The 18,744-nt window shown below is 33.6% G+C and overlaps 2 protein-coding genes across 2 annotated transcripts in view; one reads left to right on the top strand and one right to left on the bottom strand.

The window, feature by feature from the left end:
• LOC118195856 (complement component receptor 1-like protein) overlaps positions 1 to 18,744 on the bottom strand; it is a 127,845-nt gene continuing 109,101 nt past the window's right edge. Inside the window, exon 14 of the mRNA XM_085814447.1 lies at positions 1 to 360. Coding sequence (XP_085670573.1) covers positions 260 to 360 — 101 coding nt within the window. The 3' untranslated portion in view covers positions 1 to 259. The remainder of the gene's footprint in view (positions 361 to 18,744) is intronic.
• Positions 316 to 18,368, top strand: LOC118195857 (uncharacterized). The gene is made up of 4 exons (XM_035367195.2): positions 316 to 449; positions 4,759 to 4,895; positions 13,653 to 13,767; positions 18,085 to 18,368. The coding sequence occupies exons 2-4, from the start codon at positions 4,854 to 4,856 to the stop codon at positions 18,318 to 18,320; spliced, it is 393 nt and encodes a 130-aa protein (XP_035223086.2). The 5' UTR covers positions 316 to 449; positions 4,759 to 4,853; the 3' UTR covers positions 18,321 to 18,368.

Here is an 18,744-nt window from a genome sequence, read left to right as displayed (position 1 = left end):
TGACAAGTTACCTGACTGTGTTTATTGAAGCAGATATTAATATTTAAAGCAGTTAAGTTCCGTATAGGAGTCAGAAGGTCCTCCACGAAGCCGTTCTTTTCCTTAAGCAGATAGCCGTTGTGAGAATTTCCATGTTCTTTATCTGAGCATCTTATCTGAGTTCCTTATCTGTTCTTCTGTAGAATACGGATTTCACTGATTTCAAAGATATGTAGAACACAGTTTAAGTTGATTTTTGAAATGTCCAACACTAGCATTTTTACTTCTGACAGAGAAGAAGTCCTGTCCTGATCCTGGAGTCTCCGTGGATGGTGCAAGGAAAGGAAATTGTTGTTTCGTCGGAAATGTTCTGAAGTATTCCTGTAAAGAAGGTTTTGAATTAGTTGGGATAGATACTCTCGTTTGTTTCCCCACTGGTAACTGGAGTGCACCAAGACCACTCTGTCGTCGTAAGTGTTCTTCCTTCTTTCTGAAATGATTTTCGGTAATTTATATGTATATATAAATGTTAATATTGTTACGGATTTGGTACTTAAATAGCAATCGTTAGTTGAATTATAAATTAAATTGTTTTATTCCCCGTGCAGTGCAGCACGTGACGAATATTGAAGGAAAGCTAAGCCGGAAAATTAAAAATACAAGAGCACGTGCATTTCACATTTAATAAATAAATATATCTTTCTGATTTCGAGAAAGAAAGTTCCAGAAATTTCTCGCGCGCGCGATTTAAAATCATATAAAAAGGAGGAAAATCTCTCAATTCGATTAAATGTCCTTTTATAAGACACCACTCGATAGTTCTGATGAAGAGGATTAGCGAAGCGAGCATTCGTCCAAATCCAACAAGACCTATCCATTGAAGAAAGAGGATTTGATCCTTATGGCCAAAGAAAAGAAAAGTAAAGCAAAAAAGGCGAAAACTATGTCAGATACGAAAAGCGAACAACCAAGTAAGAAGAAAGATGTTAAAACTGGTAAGGAAAAAAGAGACATTCAAACACCGAATGGAGAAGCTACTGACGAACAGACACCAAAAAATTTATCAATGTGAAATGGTGAGGACATCCCAAAATTCAAGTCATGTTCGGAAGAAGAAATCCGGGACCAGATTGCGAAATTTGGATTTGACGTAATTTGCAATTACTTTCATAAAAGAACTAAGGGTGAGATGGATGTAGAGACGTTCACGAAAAAATTTTATCCAGGGCTGATAACTGAAAGAGGAACAGACAGCAGGGAACAAGAATGGATTTCTCCTAAGAAAACCGCGAAAGTATCAGAAAACGAAGCTCCAATGGAAGTTACGACGGAAAATCGATTTGAGCAGCTAAGTGAAGTAGAAGGTATGGAAGAAGAAGGAGGAGCCGAAAAAGAGGAAACTCCACCCCCAATAGTTTTCCAGCAAAGCGAAGTGGATTGGCCTAAAATTCATGAAATCCTTATCAATACCTGCAGTGAAGAATTCGAAGCCGATATGAAAATGAAACTACTATATGTTAATTTAAAGTCAGTAGACGATTACAAAAAAGCAACTCTGGTTTTGCAGAAAAGAAATATACCATTTTATACTTTCCAGTTACTCAGCGAAAAACCTATTAAGGTTGTTCTTAAGGGCCTCCCATCGACGATGAAGGAAGAAATAATCCAGGCAGATATGGACATTCGCAACATCTTTGCTCAAATCCTGAACGATGCTGCAAGTGTGGACAGCACCATAGAAGTAAAGAATGCTCTGTAAAGCCAGAAGAAAAACCTAAGAGCATCTTCTGCTCACTACCGCATGCAAGTTCAACAGGGGTTGCCCCGTGTACAAGAAGCGATATGAAGCAAAGAAGCAGCAGGCGAAGCCAGCAGCTAAGATCCCTACGCCGGCAGATTTTCCAAAATTCATCGAAACAGAGGAAGACAGCAGTGAAACCCAGATGAAACCTCTCTACAGTGATAGAGTAAAGAAAAAATTGGAAAACCCACCCACAGAGTACAAGGATATCATAAACTGGATCCAAGATCCTAAAATCAAAAAAATTCTGAACAGTATGGTTGAGCACGTTGAGAAGATCCGCGTTGCAAAAACCACGGCTGAGAAGAGAAAGATTCTTAAGTATTTTGATTCGTTTGTCTTGATATACTTTTACTCTTAGAAAAGGAGATGCGACACTTGGACACATGGTGGCTCCGCTCACGTGGCATTTGTACGCATCATCCCTGCAAGAACATGAAATTTTCGAACACACACAAGTTATGCAGAATAAATGACACTTCCGCACATCCTGTCAGAAACAACCAGCCTTATGAACTATTGGCATAATTTTCTCTGTAGAGACATTAGGTGTTTTTTTGGGGGGGAAGAAGGAAAGATGAAAAATGAGCAATCGCCTTCGCTGGGAATCGAACCATGGACCTCTGGAATACCAGCCCAGTGTGCAAACCACTAAACCGCGAAGGTACGCTAAAAAGGCGGGAGAAACACCTTATATACTCCCCTTTTTTAAAGGGCGACTGGGGTATGTAAGGAACCCAGTGGCAAAATCCTGTGTGAGGAGAATCATCATCCAACACCCTTTTAGTTGGGGCGCCACTGTAGCGACATTAGGATAATTGGAAAAGCCGGAGAGATGAAAATTTAGCAACCGCCTTCGCCGGGAATTGAACCAAAGACCTCTGAAATACCGGCCCAGCGTGCAGAATCAAAAGTTTCCTTAAAAGTTTTCATCTGTAATGGCTTGTATGACACTGGACACAATGCAGAGAGCTTGGTTACTAATGCTTACGACATGTTTGAGAACGACCTCTACCGAGGTTGTTTGTATCCTGGCCGGTGTGCCCCCTCTCTCCAAACTATTTGTTTTTTATTGTGATAAATTTCGTTTAAGAACAGTAAATATTGATTTTAAATTATACGGAGATTCTATTGTAACACGATGTGCTTTTGAAAGATTTGATTTAAATTTGCTTCACCCTGCTGAAAGAATTTTTATTCCGTATTATTTGGATGCTCCAAAAATAGGAGAAATTGACATTTATATAGACGGGTCAGGTCTGGAAGACGCCATTGCTTTCGCATATGTTATATATTATTATGGAACAGAGACTGAGAATGATAAACTCAATATTTATAACTCAGTTTATCAAGGGGAAGCTATGGCTATTTTTTATTCACTGAAATGGATTAAGAAGACTCTCAAAGGGAAATATGATGTACATATTTATTCTGACAGTCTGACAGTTCTTCAAGCTCTCTCACGACCTGATCAAGACAACCCTTTAACGGTATATATTAGAGAATTATATAAAGACTTGAGAGAAGATCAAAATATTGTGTTTAATTGGGTGAAGGCACACGTTGGACATTTTGGAAAGGAGAGGGCGGACGCACTGGCCAAGGAGGCAATGACCGATGTTAATGCTCGCGATGTTGATGTACAGGGATCAAAAAGGCAAGCTGTGACTATTATGAAAAATTATTATTTATGATAAATGGAGGGAGGAGTGGGAAAGGTCTGATCGAAATAAAGGTTATATGAAATTTATTAAACTTAGAAAAGGTTTGTGTTATGCAGACATTGACGTTAACCAAATTGTTACAGGTCATGGCCGTTTTCCTTTCTATTTTAAAAGGTTTAAATTACAAGAGTCTGACCTCTGTGATATTTGTAAAGAACCGGGCACTGCACCACCCAATTATGTGGAAACATGTAAATATTTTACTGATAATCAGGAACGAGTTTAAGAAAAATGACGTTTTTAATATATATGATATTTTAAATGATTTTAAAAGACTGAAAAAATTTGCCAGGAAAATGATGAAGAAGATTAATCATGATAAGCTTCCAGTAGGGATTTTAATTTTAATTTTGTTTTAGTTATGTTCTTTATGTCTGTTTGTTTGAAGGTGTTGTTTCTAGCTTGCCCGCAAAAAGGCCGTAGGGCGACGTAAAGTCTGCCAGGAGGGTCGGGCTGCGTCCCTTATATCATATCATATCTGCAATGGCTTTCATGACTTCGATCACAGACTGGTCCATTGGTTGTAACAAGGTTGTGATGCTTGGCGGTAGAAAGATTGCTGCAAACTGCCATTCTCTCTTTCCAAAAATTCTCCTGTGGGGTAAGTTGGTGCATTATCAGCACTCAAAAGCAATTTACTGCCTTCTTTTCCAAGCGATTTTCGGTACTTTTTCACTTCAGGGATAAAATTTTCGTCGTACCACCCGGTCTGAAATTTTTTCTTAAATTTTGAGAGCGATTCGGATAGTCGGAGTTCGGATAATTGGAGTTGTACTGTACCTAAATATTAAGTTCTTGGTGCTTACGTAACATAAAATTCAACTGCAAAATCACAAAATATTTAAAAGCACTCTGTCATTAGAATTTTCGATAGAGAGTCTCGCGCGCAGGAGATAAAAATATTTTATTCCGCTTTGAAATCGTTAAGTTTGTTAATCAAAAAACTGGTTTACAAAAAATTTCACAAAATGTGAAATAAATAACAGAACAAATTCGAAATTGAAAATGCGGGCTTCCAGGTGCTCATGTTCGGGGGGGGGCAGGACTAAGGTATTCACTTTTTATATCTTTTTTTCATTGCAATCTTGGATGAAATTTCACATAAGAGGATTTCCGTAAAAAAAATAAATAATAATAATAAAATGTCATTAAGCCATTCTACAACAGAGTGCTAAATAAATAGTCAAACAAAATAATACAAAATGGAATTTTTAACTGTGAGAAATTTATGACAAAATATATTTGATATTTCAGATTATTCTCGTTGTGGTTTGCGACCTAAACATCGTACAATAGCAGATGGAGAAAACCCGATTACTGGTGGACACGCCGCTGACACATGGCCTTGGATGACTGCTCTTTATTTTACGTCAAGATTTGGAGACACAAATGTAAGAAAAATTCATTACACACACATAATATTGTTGCGCGTCCAATCATTCAATCACATCTCCTGAATAAGCAGCTACAAAACATTGTGGTAAGAAAAGAAGGTGAAATATTTTGCAGTTTTAAAACATCTATGAAATATCAACTGACACAAATAGCATTTTATACATGTAAGATTAATTTTGGGGAATGCGATATTAACTTAAGAGGTTTAATTGATAAATAAAAAAAAAAAAATAAATGTATCCTCCACCGGAAGTTTACCGGCTGTTAAGTATTCTTGCGAAAGCCCTGCTGGGGTGAAATAGCTTTCCCGCCAGAAAAATGGCAGGGAATGACAGGGTTGCTATATTTGGCGCGAAATGGCCCGTTTATCGACATTTGGCGACACAATTGTCGGTATGCCATAGACGGAGCGATAACATTCTAGAAAGCGGTTTTCTTTTCGGGAATGTTCTCGAAGTTAGGTGAAAGCTCTATATAACCTGCCTGGTGCTTTGATTTCAGAGATTAGTTTGACAGCGACCGAACCAATCGGGAGTTGCACTTTAGTGCTTTGCTGTTAAGCTGTCTTACCGTACGCATATTTCACAAGTGCACATCAGCGTAGCCACTGAGGGAGGGGTTTCGAATATGAACCAATGAGCTGCTATTGCTCTTGTGACGCTAAATCTTCGTGCATGTGAGCATATGTTGTTTGCGTTTTAATTTGCATTTGTTTCGCAGTTATAAATATATGGCGTAATAGTAGAAATCTTTTAGTGCTTTCGTTTTCTGAGTTTAATTGATCGCTGATATTTCACTTTCGTGATTTTTATCATGCATTAATATTTTAATTGATGTTCTCAGCATATTATGTGGATTAAGAGAATTCAAGTGCATATTTTTTTAATTGAGCTGAGAATGACTGAAAGGGTTGCAATGAATCTTCTTATTTCAGTGATTGCATTCTTTTGATTTTTAAAGTGTAAGATTCAGAATACATATGATCCATTGCTAACATTAAAAATTATATGTAAATAAAATTGAATATATTCATTGTGAATAAGATAAATTCACTCTATTTCTTGTGTCGACAGTGTATTTAAGAGTGAGCATTTATTAAATGTGAAATTTAACACATTAAATGTATACGAATGTAAATTAGTAAAGTTCACTTTACTTACAGAATAAAATTCTACATTGGTTATTATTATAGAGCATCTTTTTCATATAGACTGCAATAAAAAATGCTGACTTCTATTTACATATATAATTGGTGTAAATAACGCATAGTTTTATGTAAAGATTGCATTTGGGCTCAGAGGTTTATCACATATTTCTTTCTTCATCTTATTTACCACTTATTAAGTAATATTTCACATCGATATTTTTGCGAAGTATTCAACATGTGTTTGTATTTATTTCAACCAGGTAGTGAAATCATCATAATTGCCTATATTTGATCTAAATTCGCAATGAAAAGTTTCAAAAGCAGTCGGCGATGCTTTAATTATTTTGTACAGAAAATTGCGTTGCAGAATATTTTCAACCATCTTGCTTAAATCTTAAAGCACGCGAAAGGTCATGCGACACGACAGAAATATTATTGCATCCTCATTGGTCCATCCTAGAAGCCACTCCCACGGTGGCTACACAGATGTGGACTTGAGAAATATGCCCACCGGAAGTTTACCCGCTGTTAAGTATCGTTGCGAAAGCCCTGCTGCGGTGAGATAGCTTCCCCGCCAGAAAAATGTCAGGGAATGACAAGGTTGCCATATTTGGCGCGATATGGCCCGTTTATCGACATTTGGCAACAAAATTGTCGGTATGCCATAGACGGAGCGATAACATTCAAGAAAGCGTTTTTTTGGGGGGGGGATGTTCTCGAAAGTAGGTTAAAGCTATATATACCCTGCCTAGTGCTTTGATTTCAGAGATTAGTTTGACACCGACCGAATCATGTCTAGAGTTGCACTTTAGTGCTTTGCCGTTAAGCTGTCTTACCGTTGTAGCTTCAAGGCTGCGTTGCTGATCGTTTCAGCGTGTTTATCGTAGTTTATCGACAACTGTAATCGCGTCTTTGGAACTCTTCTGCGTAATTTTGACGAATAAATTGTATTTTGAATCTTCATCAAGTGTTATCGCCAGTTGCTCCAAAAACACGAACCCGTAGAATGCAACAATATGATACTTGAAATTGTTTATTAATAGCTTTATTCTCCCTTGTATATATGTCTACTCTTATTTTATTAACGCTCTAATGCCGTTTCTCACACAAAGACTTTCCTTTCCTGAAAACAAACTGAATAATCGTGGTGCGTAGATAAGTAAATTTCTTCTCCAAGTAAGGATTTTTGGTACGCCTCGTTTTGAGGGCCGTAAAAAAAATTGCAGCGAAAATGTAAGCGCGAAAGCGCCAAATCTAGCATACGCGCCCATTTAACAGCGCACCAAATCTAGCGTGCGCGCTGATTTCGGATTGCGCAAGTTTATATAGTTCTATATTTCTTAAGACGCTATTGAAATGCTAGTTTAATTTTTAAATCCTTTTTTGATAACCTATGGATTTAACAATTTGGGAATTGCCCATTATGAAAAGTCGGCAATAGAAAATTGGGTAAAGTGCAGAATCACTCACTGCTTGACGCGTTTTTAGGAATTGCACATACTCGGTATCCATGTGCACATCGACCTATTTTCACTTAAAAAAAAAAAAAAAAATTCCAGAGTTGCACAAAAATGGCACTGCGCACCCCTTTGACTTTATCTACACTGTAAAAAAAAGTTCGCTCTTTACAGGCAAAAGTTTTGTAAAGTTACAGAAATCTAAAAGTTACAGAAGAATTTCCTGTAATGGTAACAGGTTGAAAGCAAACTGTAGCGGTAACATCTGATTTGCTTGTAACATTACAGATAATGTTTCATTAGCCGCGCGGAAGAATCACGTGACTGACTGGAAATTAGCCAATCAGGAGAAAAGTGTTTGAAAGCTAGTTGCAGAAAAAAACATGGCTGAATGCATGTTGGTTGTATAGCGCAGGTAAGTAAGAAAATGTTAACAATTACTACTTGAAATATTTATTGTTCATTTTATGCAGATTATTCTCACGCACTTTGCACTGTTATATGTAGTGAGTAAGTATTTAAACGTTTAAGCTTTGCGATTAATTAATATCAGTGTTCGTAATGTCTAATGAGTTGAAAGAGTGCAAAATATTTATTCCAAATGCAGATCTAATAGTAGTATTTTGTCATTGTGCATCCGATAAATTACGCCTTAAATTGCCCGTTATTATTTAAAACTAATTATTCCAAAATTTAATCACTGCTTGTGGTATATAATTGAAATGGTAATGTGGTTGTTGAAAACAAAACTAATCATTTTAGCGTCAAACAAACTAATCTAGGATAGCATGAATCTGCTAATACAAGTTTAATACATTTCTTGACAAATATTTCTCTTATTCATGTAATATAATATATAAATCATAAAATAAGTTTTCTTAAAAATAAATTATTATTGTTTATTGGAATTTAAAACAATTCTGTATCTGTATGTTGTATTAAAATTAAATAATAATGAATTTTTAATGAAGCATTGATTTTAGCACACATGAATAAATGGAAATGCAAGCTACTTTTCCTTACAAAACCGCCCTTGAATATATACTTCAAGTGCTTCCATACTTCCCTTTAGGCTGATAGCCTTTGCATGCTTTGCCATATTCTATCAATCCAAATGATGCAAATATGCAGAAAATTTTACCTTCTTTGAAAGTTAATACCGGAAATAAAATTCAGTGCATTTGTAAACTACATTAGTTTTCTTATAGCTTGGCATTTAATTGCCCAATGATTTACTAGTCCAAACTAAGGCAGAATTCAGATATCGTTCAAATAAAAGAAAATTAATAAGGTCTGATTTTTAGACGTATATATGAAGATTTATTTTTTTAAATATTATTTTAAGTCAACCAAATTAATTTCAAATTTAAGTAAGTATTCATGCCTTTCAGTAGCATTATTTTTGATATCTTAAATTAAATAACTGAATGCAATATTTCTTGTTAATAAAAGAAAAGCAATGTTATGAAAGACTAGCGAAGTGGATTTGCAAGTTCTAATTACGAAAGGTCCCATGCTTTAAGGGGTCATTTTTAAAAATACTTAATTAAAAAAAATTATTTAACGTAAAACTTCCAAACTTCACACATGTGGAATATTAATTCTATATATTTTATCTCATTCTTATTTTATTAATTTCATAGCATTTCGTGTGACACTAGTAGTAATTATTAATTAAATTTTATGCAGTTTCTGATCTATGTTTTTATTTTGTTATTAATTATGTTAGTTTACATAAGATTTAAAATTATGTAAGGTACAAAAACCTTCTGCATCTATTAATATATGCTGAAGTGAATGAAATTATGCCAGTGAAATTTTTTAAAATCAAAAACAAATTTCTGTGGAAAATTAAAGTTATAAATTCTAAATGCAAACAAAGGAGTGAATTTGAAAGTTATCAAATAAGCCAAAGTGTTGGTCATTTTTTCAGTTTTGCAGAAGAATTTTTATACTTTGCAGAATGGGAATATGATGTTTGGTTTTGTTAGTATTAATTATTACATACATTATTGAATTATTGCAACTTACATTGCAACACATAATTTAGCTTAAAATTTATTTGAACTTAATTTTCTTATTTATTTTGATCATGTATATTTCATGTGTCATAAGTCTTTGAAATGAACTTAATTCTCATCCTATTTATTTATACAATTTTTTTTAAAGAAGAAAAAGTCACATTTGGTTTGCTTAGTTGCACACGAAGATACATGAAAGAGGAGTTATGTTTACTTGCAGACTTTTTTCTTCCTTTTATATTATAGTATGAAAATCAAGGGGGAAATTAAGCAATCAATTTAATTTTGAAGGATGTGATTACAATAAGATCATAACCAATCAAAAATATTCATGAATGAACTACTGGTAACTATCATAGTATTATTATTTAAAAGAAACCTACATTCCAATAAGAACGCTTAGTAACATAACCATTTAAGTTATCTGATAAAAGTAATTTTCATTCCTACTTCCCTATACCTTGAATTTCACTCTTAGTATTGCCCACTGCTACTCCCTAGACCTCAAAGCATTTAATGCATCTGGAACTGCAATTTGTGTCTTCTTCTACAGCATGCAAGTTATCACCGTTTAGTTTGTACTGCTCCGAGCAATGATCTTCAGAATTACCGTATTGCGTTGCATATTCCACCCCACCGAGCTTTAGAACCACATTCTGAAAATTAAAAAAATATTTACATAATTTTCCCTCTTTTAATGCATTCAGAAAATGAATATCCCAAGATTTTAAAATGGATTTATCAACATAATGATTGTTTTCGTCATACTAACAAAGGCAAACTTTTGCACACTTACGGCCCCGTTGAATCTTTCTCTTCTAACTGTTGAATATTATGTCAGCCTAATACAAACAATGATCTATGATAGTGAAAGCAAATACCAACTGCCATTCACTGTGCAATTTTGCCATATCAGCTGAATGTTCACCCTAGCAAGCATCGGACCACAACCTTCTCTAATTATTTATGTATGATCTGAGGCCTAAGGATTTGCAAGAACAACAATGAGAATGACAGAAGTTCAAAATATAAAGAAGAAATAAGATAACTTATTAGATGTTGCAATTATGTGTATTCTTATTGAAATAGAGGTTTCTTTTAAGTAAATAATATTGTGATAGTAGTAGTTTATCCATGATTACTTTTCATTTGTTATATTCCTACTGTGACTCTGTCCTTTGGAAATTAAATTATTCGTTTAATTTTTCCCTCTTAATTTTCAGAAGATAAAATTAGTAAAAATAAGTGGGAATATGGCATCAAGAGCATTAGATATCCCCATTTTCTTGAACCTGTTCACTATTATTGTTTCATCAATGATAGGCCATGCACCCAAAATCCACTAGCAAATCAGTTAGTAAGATGAAAATGACCACTATGCGGACAAAACATTTAGGGTAACTTGTTTTGTGAGCGCCTTAAGGAAGACAAACATTACCTAAATCTTTAAAACATATTCAGAATCCTGTGCTAAAAGAAAGCTAGGGGGAAAATGTTGTCCGAGTCCCAGTGATTCCTTTGGACGAATATGTAATATTGTTTTAGAAATTTAAGGTAATAAATATAATATTTTTCGAATGCTAAAACAGTTCGAGAAATTTATTCAAGTTCTGAATTCTGAATATAAGTATACTGTATATTATATTTAATAACTATGGTGGCTTCATTTATGAAAATATTTTAATATTGGCTGTTTTTGTACAATGAACCTTCTCTAAGCTAGCTGAGCATGATTATGATTTTAAAAGAAATGTTTTTTTCTTTATTTAGGAGACATGGTTTACAAGAGGAGAAAAACCATTCATTTTTTCCAAGCAGTCGAAACGAATTTTTATGAAATGTTTATTAAATTATATTATGTTATTTTTTAATTAATTCTTTTTTTCAGGTTTTATGTAAAGTTTATGAATTAATAAATTATTTTTACTTCTGTATTTTAATTAGCATATCATTTGCTTCATAGTGTTTCACAATAAAATTATAAATTCAATAAACTTCTTAATTAACATGCTGTAATATAGAGAGAGCATAAAGTTTGTTTTCTGTTGTCACATGTTTATTTCACAATTTTGTATGCGAATCTCGAAATTTATAATATCTAGGAATACTTTTTTAATATCACTTTCGAAATGGTAAATATTAAGCTTAGATTTATTACATATTATGTTTGTAAAAAATTATAGGTAAAATTAAAATGCATTAAATTTTAAGCTAAACTGAAGTATTAATTTTAGAAATAAATTTCTTAAAGGCATAGTTGTATTAAGAATTTTAAGGGAAACAAGGCTTTAAAAATTAAGGTCAGTTGGCAAAGTTTTATGTTTATTGAAAAAGCATGACATTAGGTTTTTAATGAAAGACTTCTATCTGTTAATTCAAAGGAAATTATTTGAAGGTAAGTAAAAACGTTATGCATTATTTCAAACAATAGCAGATTGTTGACAAACACTGAGTGCAGATAAGAATAAAAAAATTAGTTAGACGTTGTAATTCAAGCGTATGAACAAAATTTGAATTCCTTGTAGTAACAAAATGAAGTTCATTGCTATGTTGAATTCTTTAATTTACTGAAAATGTCATTTTTTAGAAGGAGAGAATATATTTTTGAAATATGAAGAACAGCTGTTCTGAGTTCTTCATAGAAATATTTCACAAAATGTCTTTTACTGTAATAATATGATCATATCAACATGCAACACGTTTACTCTAAAGTTAAATCTAAAGCAACATGTGTCTATTTTAGCTAAAATTACTAAAAAGAAAGTTCTAGAACATATCTTATTAACTGACACTAAAACATGCAAATAAAACATACTATTTTTTTCAGCTATTTTACAGGGCAAATATAAGGAGTAGCATATCAATTTGAACTTTTAAATTAATCAAAATGATAATATGAAAGGCCTTTCAATAATATCAGACATAAGTTTCTCTTCATAAAACAAAAATACTCTGCAACAGACTAATGTTACTTTTTGAAAAAAGAACATTGCTGTTGAAAGTGCATCTTTTAAATTAATGCTATGAGGTCAAATTGACTAATTTAAAAAGCCAAACTATTATGCTTCACTTGCATATATCTGTATAATGATATACACATGCAGATATTGTTTTACTCAAAACATCTTGATTTCAGTATATTTTATTATAATAAGCATAATTTTAGACAAAAAAAAATCTATTACATTTATAGACATATCCTTTAGTATTATCTATGAAAAATATATTCTACACACATAATTACTTAATGGGATATTAGAAGGAAATAATCTGAAACCTTTACAGATACAACCATTGGAATTTTACGTAAGAAAAGTATCTTCTACTCACATAATAACTTGCTATAATAATACAAGCAAATAACCTGTAACGGTTACATGCTGTGATATTACAAGAAAAAGATCTGTAACCATTACAGGCAAAACTCTTGTAACGTTACAAAGAAAACACCTGTTTCTGTTACTCAAATAACCCATGGCATCCCAGTTTCCATGAGTTTTCTTAGTAACCTTACAGATTTTTTTTTACAGTGTATGTGCACATCGACCTATTTTCATTTAAAAAGTAAAATAAAATTGAAAAAATTCCAATTTTTTTTTTATCCTTGTAAAAAGCGGTAAGGAAATAAGCGGGCGATTCTGCACTTTACCGAAAATGTTTTCAAAGAAAAGGCATCATTATGCAAAATTATGTTAGAACAACCAATTATACTTCCTTTCTTGCCGCAATTATTTTTGGCAGCATTGGCATCAACAATAGTTTGCTGATTTTTTACGGCCCTCGAAACCGAATAGTACTGGATTTTTTCCTTAGGTTGCATAATTAATGAGTTATTTTCTGATAACATTTGATGCCGTCGTGTTTCCCGTATGTTAGTAAATCATGAGTTTATTATAAATTGTAAGTGAAAAAATTTATTAAGATGCAGAGTATTTTCTCAGTTATTCATATGAATAATACTTATTATTTCATATGAATGAAAAGGATGTCATACTTCCTTTTTGCTGAATAAAATGAATTATTCATCTGAAAGTAGATTTTCGGAGCGATTTCAGACTTTCTTCTCTCTACCTGTGTTGAATATCTTATTCATCAGCAATATCTGCATCTACATTTTTCTTTATTTAGATGAAGTGCAGTGGATCCATCATTCACGATCTTTACATACTGACAACTGCTCATTGTGTCTATTACGAGGCCGTAGAAGATAGAAGAAAAGAAAACAAAATCACTGTTCATTTAGGTGAGAAATTCTTTTACATACATGTGTAGAGTCATTGCAAATTCAACTGCACTTTTGCCTTGAATTAAATCCGAATCTTTCAACTGCTAATTGTATGTAATTATTGCTAAAACACAAGTATGTTTGAGGAAAATAACTTTATTTTTGCATTCCCTTCACCACCATTCAAACAGTGGTAATTTAGAATAAGTAACAGCATGTCATCCTATAGACTTGGTGACAAGTTACCATTATAAACGTGAATAGTTTTAGAGTGGGCTCGGAAGACAAAGGTAGTTTTGAAGGTGTCAGAATTGTGTCCAACTGCCGCTGTTGATTTTTTCTTTGTCATCAGTTCGTTGTTCGACAGTAGAAACTCTTTCTTCGATTTGATGTTGGACAGAAGAAACTCTGTTGTTGAAATTTGTTGTTCGGCAGCAGATGTTTCCTTATTATGGCAGAAATTTCTCTTTTCATTTCCTCTTGAGCTGCTTCAACCTTCGTTTCTCTTGGAACATGATGCATATGTTCAGTGGCGTAACTAGAACTTTTGGGCCACCATGCAAAAAAAATTTTGAGCCCCCTATTAAATTTACAGTAGTTCCCCCCCCCAATTCGATGATTCCAGGAGCGAAAATTTTGATGATGATTTTGACGATGATCAGATAATAATTAAAAAATCTGATATGGATACCACATCACTTCCTTGTATTAAATTATACACATTTTCTGCCGCGCTTCGTCTAAACTTACTTCCTTGAATGATTCTAATATAATGAACCGGTCTCTGAACACAAGAAGAAATTGACATCAAACATTGAAAATTTTTGAACTAAATATCCCGTTCAGTTTTTGTTGCACAGAAGTCAAACTTCTTGTAATTTATTTTTTTTTTTTTTCCATGAGTATAACACTTTCCCAAATAGAAGACCGGAGGAAAATTTAAATTTGGTTGTACGCCGAAAATTATGTTTTTTTAATTATTATTTTTAAATTTGACATTGCCAAAACATTTTTCGTCCTGAGAGATTTCTGAATGGAAAGCTATGACTACGACCAACGATTGCGAAAATAAAGGTCGGGTAAGAACTTTTAAGCCGCGTAAGGTGGTGGATATATATTCTGCCAACTGTAATAGAAAAGTGAAGTGCACAACTAGGACTCCCATATACACAATTTCAACGCTCTACGGCTAATCGTCTTTGAGTTATGCGAGATATATATTTACACATCTCTCTGTACACATACGTATTTTTGATGATGAAGTATATGCGAACGTACAGATGTCACAAATAAAATCACTTTTCAATCCATTATAAACACATTTTAAAATCCTTTTTTTGGAAGGGAAAGCCCTTTATTCTGTCCATACGTACAGAAGTCACGAAAAAAACCCGTCCAAATGGATTAGAGAACGTCAAAATGATATTTCCGTTGAAATATGACATCCGACATTTTGGTATATGTAACACTGAATTCAACTTTTATAAGGGCACCTCGACCTTGGTCATAGTATTTATAAAAGAATGCGTCTTCTTTTAAGTTTAATCATTTGAATTTAGTTCAGCAGAATATTCAAGGTCGGCAATAGAAATTCTGAAAGCTAAAAAAAGAAATTCTGAAAGCTAAAAAAAGAAATTCTGAAGAAAAAGCTAAAAAATGAGTAACAATCTTAAGAGAGAAGCTAAAAAAAGAAATTCTGAAAGCTAAACCTTCGGGCTCCTATGCGACGGCATTCTTTGCATACCCTTATGCATATGTTAGGGGGGAAAACACAAAAGTCTTCTGTTGCTCAACATAGTTGTTCAGAAAATCACATTATCCATTTTTTTTGCACCCAAAATTATTCAAAAACATCTTCCGTTAGCGAACTAGAGATGTTTCACATTATCCTTTGAAACTAGTCCTTCAAATTTATGAATATTAGGTTTATTCTTATTTCTTATTTGATTTCTATTATTGAGTTGCCTTAGCATCTCCAATAATACATTAACTAATATTCGCATCCTGGTAGAAGCCGGGGCCACCAGCGGCCGAGCGGTAAGTCGCTGAACACTGGTAGTTCGGTCCGAAGTTCGAATCCCACGAACGGGCTGGCTGCATGGGCGTTTTTGTTGTTTTTCTCATGTGCAACGTGTATACGAGCCAGTTTCCCTTAGAAAGTCCTCCACGAAGGCATCCCTTCCCTTAGGCAGATAACCCTTGAGGCTTTGCCATAATCACACACACATACACGTGGTAGAAGCCGACGAAGGAAAAGTTACAGTTAAGCAAATGTAATAAGAAAACTGGTTAATAAATATAAACTTTACAAAGTTCTAAACTGTAGCGAAAAATACCCCACAGAAATAAAAGAAGGTGTATTATATTTATTTACCTCTTGTACTGTTTTAGAGAATAAATTCCATCTTTCATGGGCCGTGAGTAACTGCTGCTTAATTACAATTTTTGCAGGTCTGACGGATATTCAGAACAAACTTCGTGAGCAAGTGATTGATGTCAAGAAATTGTATATTCACGAAAAATACCGCAACGACGGAAAATATGATTATGATATCGCTCTCCTGAAGTTGGAGAGACCCATGATACCTTGGAGAGACATTAAGCATTTTTTTGGAAGCAAGAGAGATTGAAAATATGCAACGCCTTCGCCGGGAATCGAACCGCGGACCTCTCAATTACGCGCTGAGCGTGCAGACCTCTACACCACGGAGCCTCGTTAAGAAAGCGGGAGAAATACCTTATAACCTGAAAAAAGTTTATTTTATTAAAACATTTTATTAAATGTTTAAATTTTCGCACTTTTAGTCTCAATAACTTGTTGTCAATCAAATCATTTAATTATAAAAACATTTTTCAACAATGAATAATCGCTCTTTTATTTCCAAGAATTCTGTTTCGTCAAATACCAGCAATTTTGGAAAAAGAAATTCTGAAAGCTTTATTTCTTTATTGTTAAACGAAGAAATGTGAGGAAAACCATTTCAACATTAAATTAAAGAAATCTAATGTGGGCAGCACATGACTTTCTTGTATGGACTGTTAAAATATACACATTTTTTGTTGCTTTCATTTAAACTTATTTCCTCGAATTTTATTAGAGATATGTTTCTAATTTAATTAATTCAGTTCTCACTCCGCGGCAAAGCAAAAATGCATAAGATCTCAAAACATTTCATTAAAAATTGTAAAATACAGTAAAGCAAAAAAAAAAAAAAAAAAAAATCCGAATGCAGTTAAAAAAAAAAAAAAAACACGATTTTTACAATTAAAAATAGAGGCTTCTACGCAAAAACAAGCAATTCGGCCGGCGGGCAAGAAGGATGATTTTTTGGTGCACAAAACTGGAAGTTTACTTTTGGTCCTACTTTGCAAGAAGGCATTCAAGGTGTAGAAACTGACTTAATTCACTATTCTACTGAGTTTCTTCAACTATTGCATGCAGATTAACTAAAGGCCTGAAAACTTTAACCAGAACCACAAAAACCACTTTAACCAGAACCACAAAATTTAATCACTTTAAGGCAAAAAATGCACCATTTACCAACATATAAGAATGAAAACTAAGCTGACAGAGTGGGAATATATGCATGTGATGTACCAGTTTTTGTCCAGAATAAAAGATTGGTGAAGAATCATAAATGTAGTCGTAGCTTAAATTATTAGACGATAAGTTTAAAAAACAGGATCCATTTATTATTATTCAGGAGAAATAGCAGTTACAAAATCAGATATCCGGAGTAAATAAAAAGAATTACTAATAACTTTTTGTATGAAGTTTACTGCATCGTGACATTTAAGAGAAAGCCCAGGTATTCTTTCGCGAGTCCTTGAAATGACGTCAGCCAATCCAATTCGCTTTAAATATTTCCAGAACATTCTATAACTGTACGTGTATAAAAGGCGGGAAAAACAACTTGACTACGGGGCTGTGGATTTAATTCCACTTACTTTCAAATAAGAGACCGTCGCCATTAAAAAGGAAAAGAACATACAGATTGAATTTTAAGTGTATTCTTGACTATGGAAATTTTATTATTACATGTATATATTTATATAAGATTCGTGCAGCAAAAAAGTGAGGTGCAAAACTATGTATTATAGCAGTACCACACACAAATTTTCAACGTTCTACACCGTTCTTCTATAAATTACAATTACTGAATTTGTGGATAGCGGATCACAACTAAGTAAAGATTCCAGATGAGTTCTATAAATTGCAAATGACTTATTTCAAGGAAGAAAATTATGTATTTACTGTTACAAAATGTACTCAGTTGTCAGCTGAGACAGAAGATATTTCATGCGCTTTTTAATTTGCAGCATTCTCTTTTCCAGATTTATCTGTGGAGAGCATTCTGTGCAAACCAAACGAAACCGCCCTTGTAACCGGTTGGGGTACAGATGTCGGAGAAGATGGAGGGAAAAATGTAGCTTTCAGAATGAGGCGATACCTGAAAGAAGTTAATCTTACTCTACAATCCAAAGAAAACTGTGACAGTTTTTTAAAAAAGAAGAGCAAAAATATGAAATTCACGGAAAGAATGCTATGTGCCGGTGGAGGTAAGACTTAACTGAATCTCGCAGTAAAAACTGAACAGGATAAATCAAATTTCATTGTCTATAAAAATGCATTCCTTAATTTTATTAATAAAATTCAGACAAGTTAATAACTCATCAGATAAGTGTCAAAAGGCTAACGCGCGCTGCGTAGAATCTGTGACTCTCTAGCGAAGTCAGTAGAACTTCACTGTTAAATACCCTTTCTCTTCCTCATTTGTATTTGACCGCAATTCTGAGAATACGATCTGGCCGGAAGTTGTAAGCTGAAATTCAGAAAAGACAGGAAAGTAACCTTAACTAAAAATTTGCGTTTAGAGAAATTAAGATAAACCTTAAAGTAAAAAGGAAAAAATATGAATCCCAAATGTCGTTGCTGATCGCCAAACTTTTACTTCAATTATGCATCTCAGGCCGTTCGCATAATGAGTAAAGAAA

Source organism: Stegodyphus dumicola, chromosome 4 (assembly GCF_044657685.1).
Source record: "Stegodyphus dumicola isolate Sdum_Otavi_A_Nest chromosome 4, ASM4465768v1".
Lineage (NCBI taxonomy): Eukaryota > Metazoa > Arthropoda > Arachnida > Araneae > Eresidae > Stegodyphus > Stegodyphus dumicola.
The sequence above is the reverse complement of the archived record's forward strand: the minus strand, read 5'-3'. Positions and strand labels throughout refer to the sequence as shown.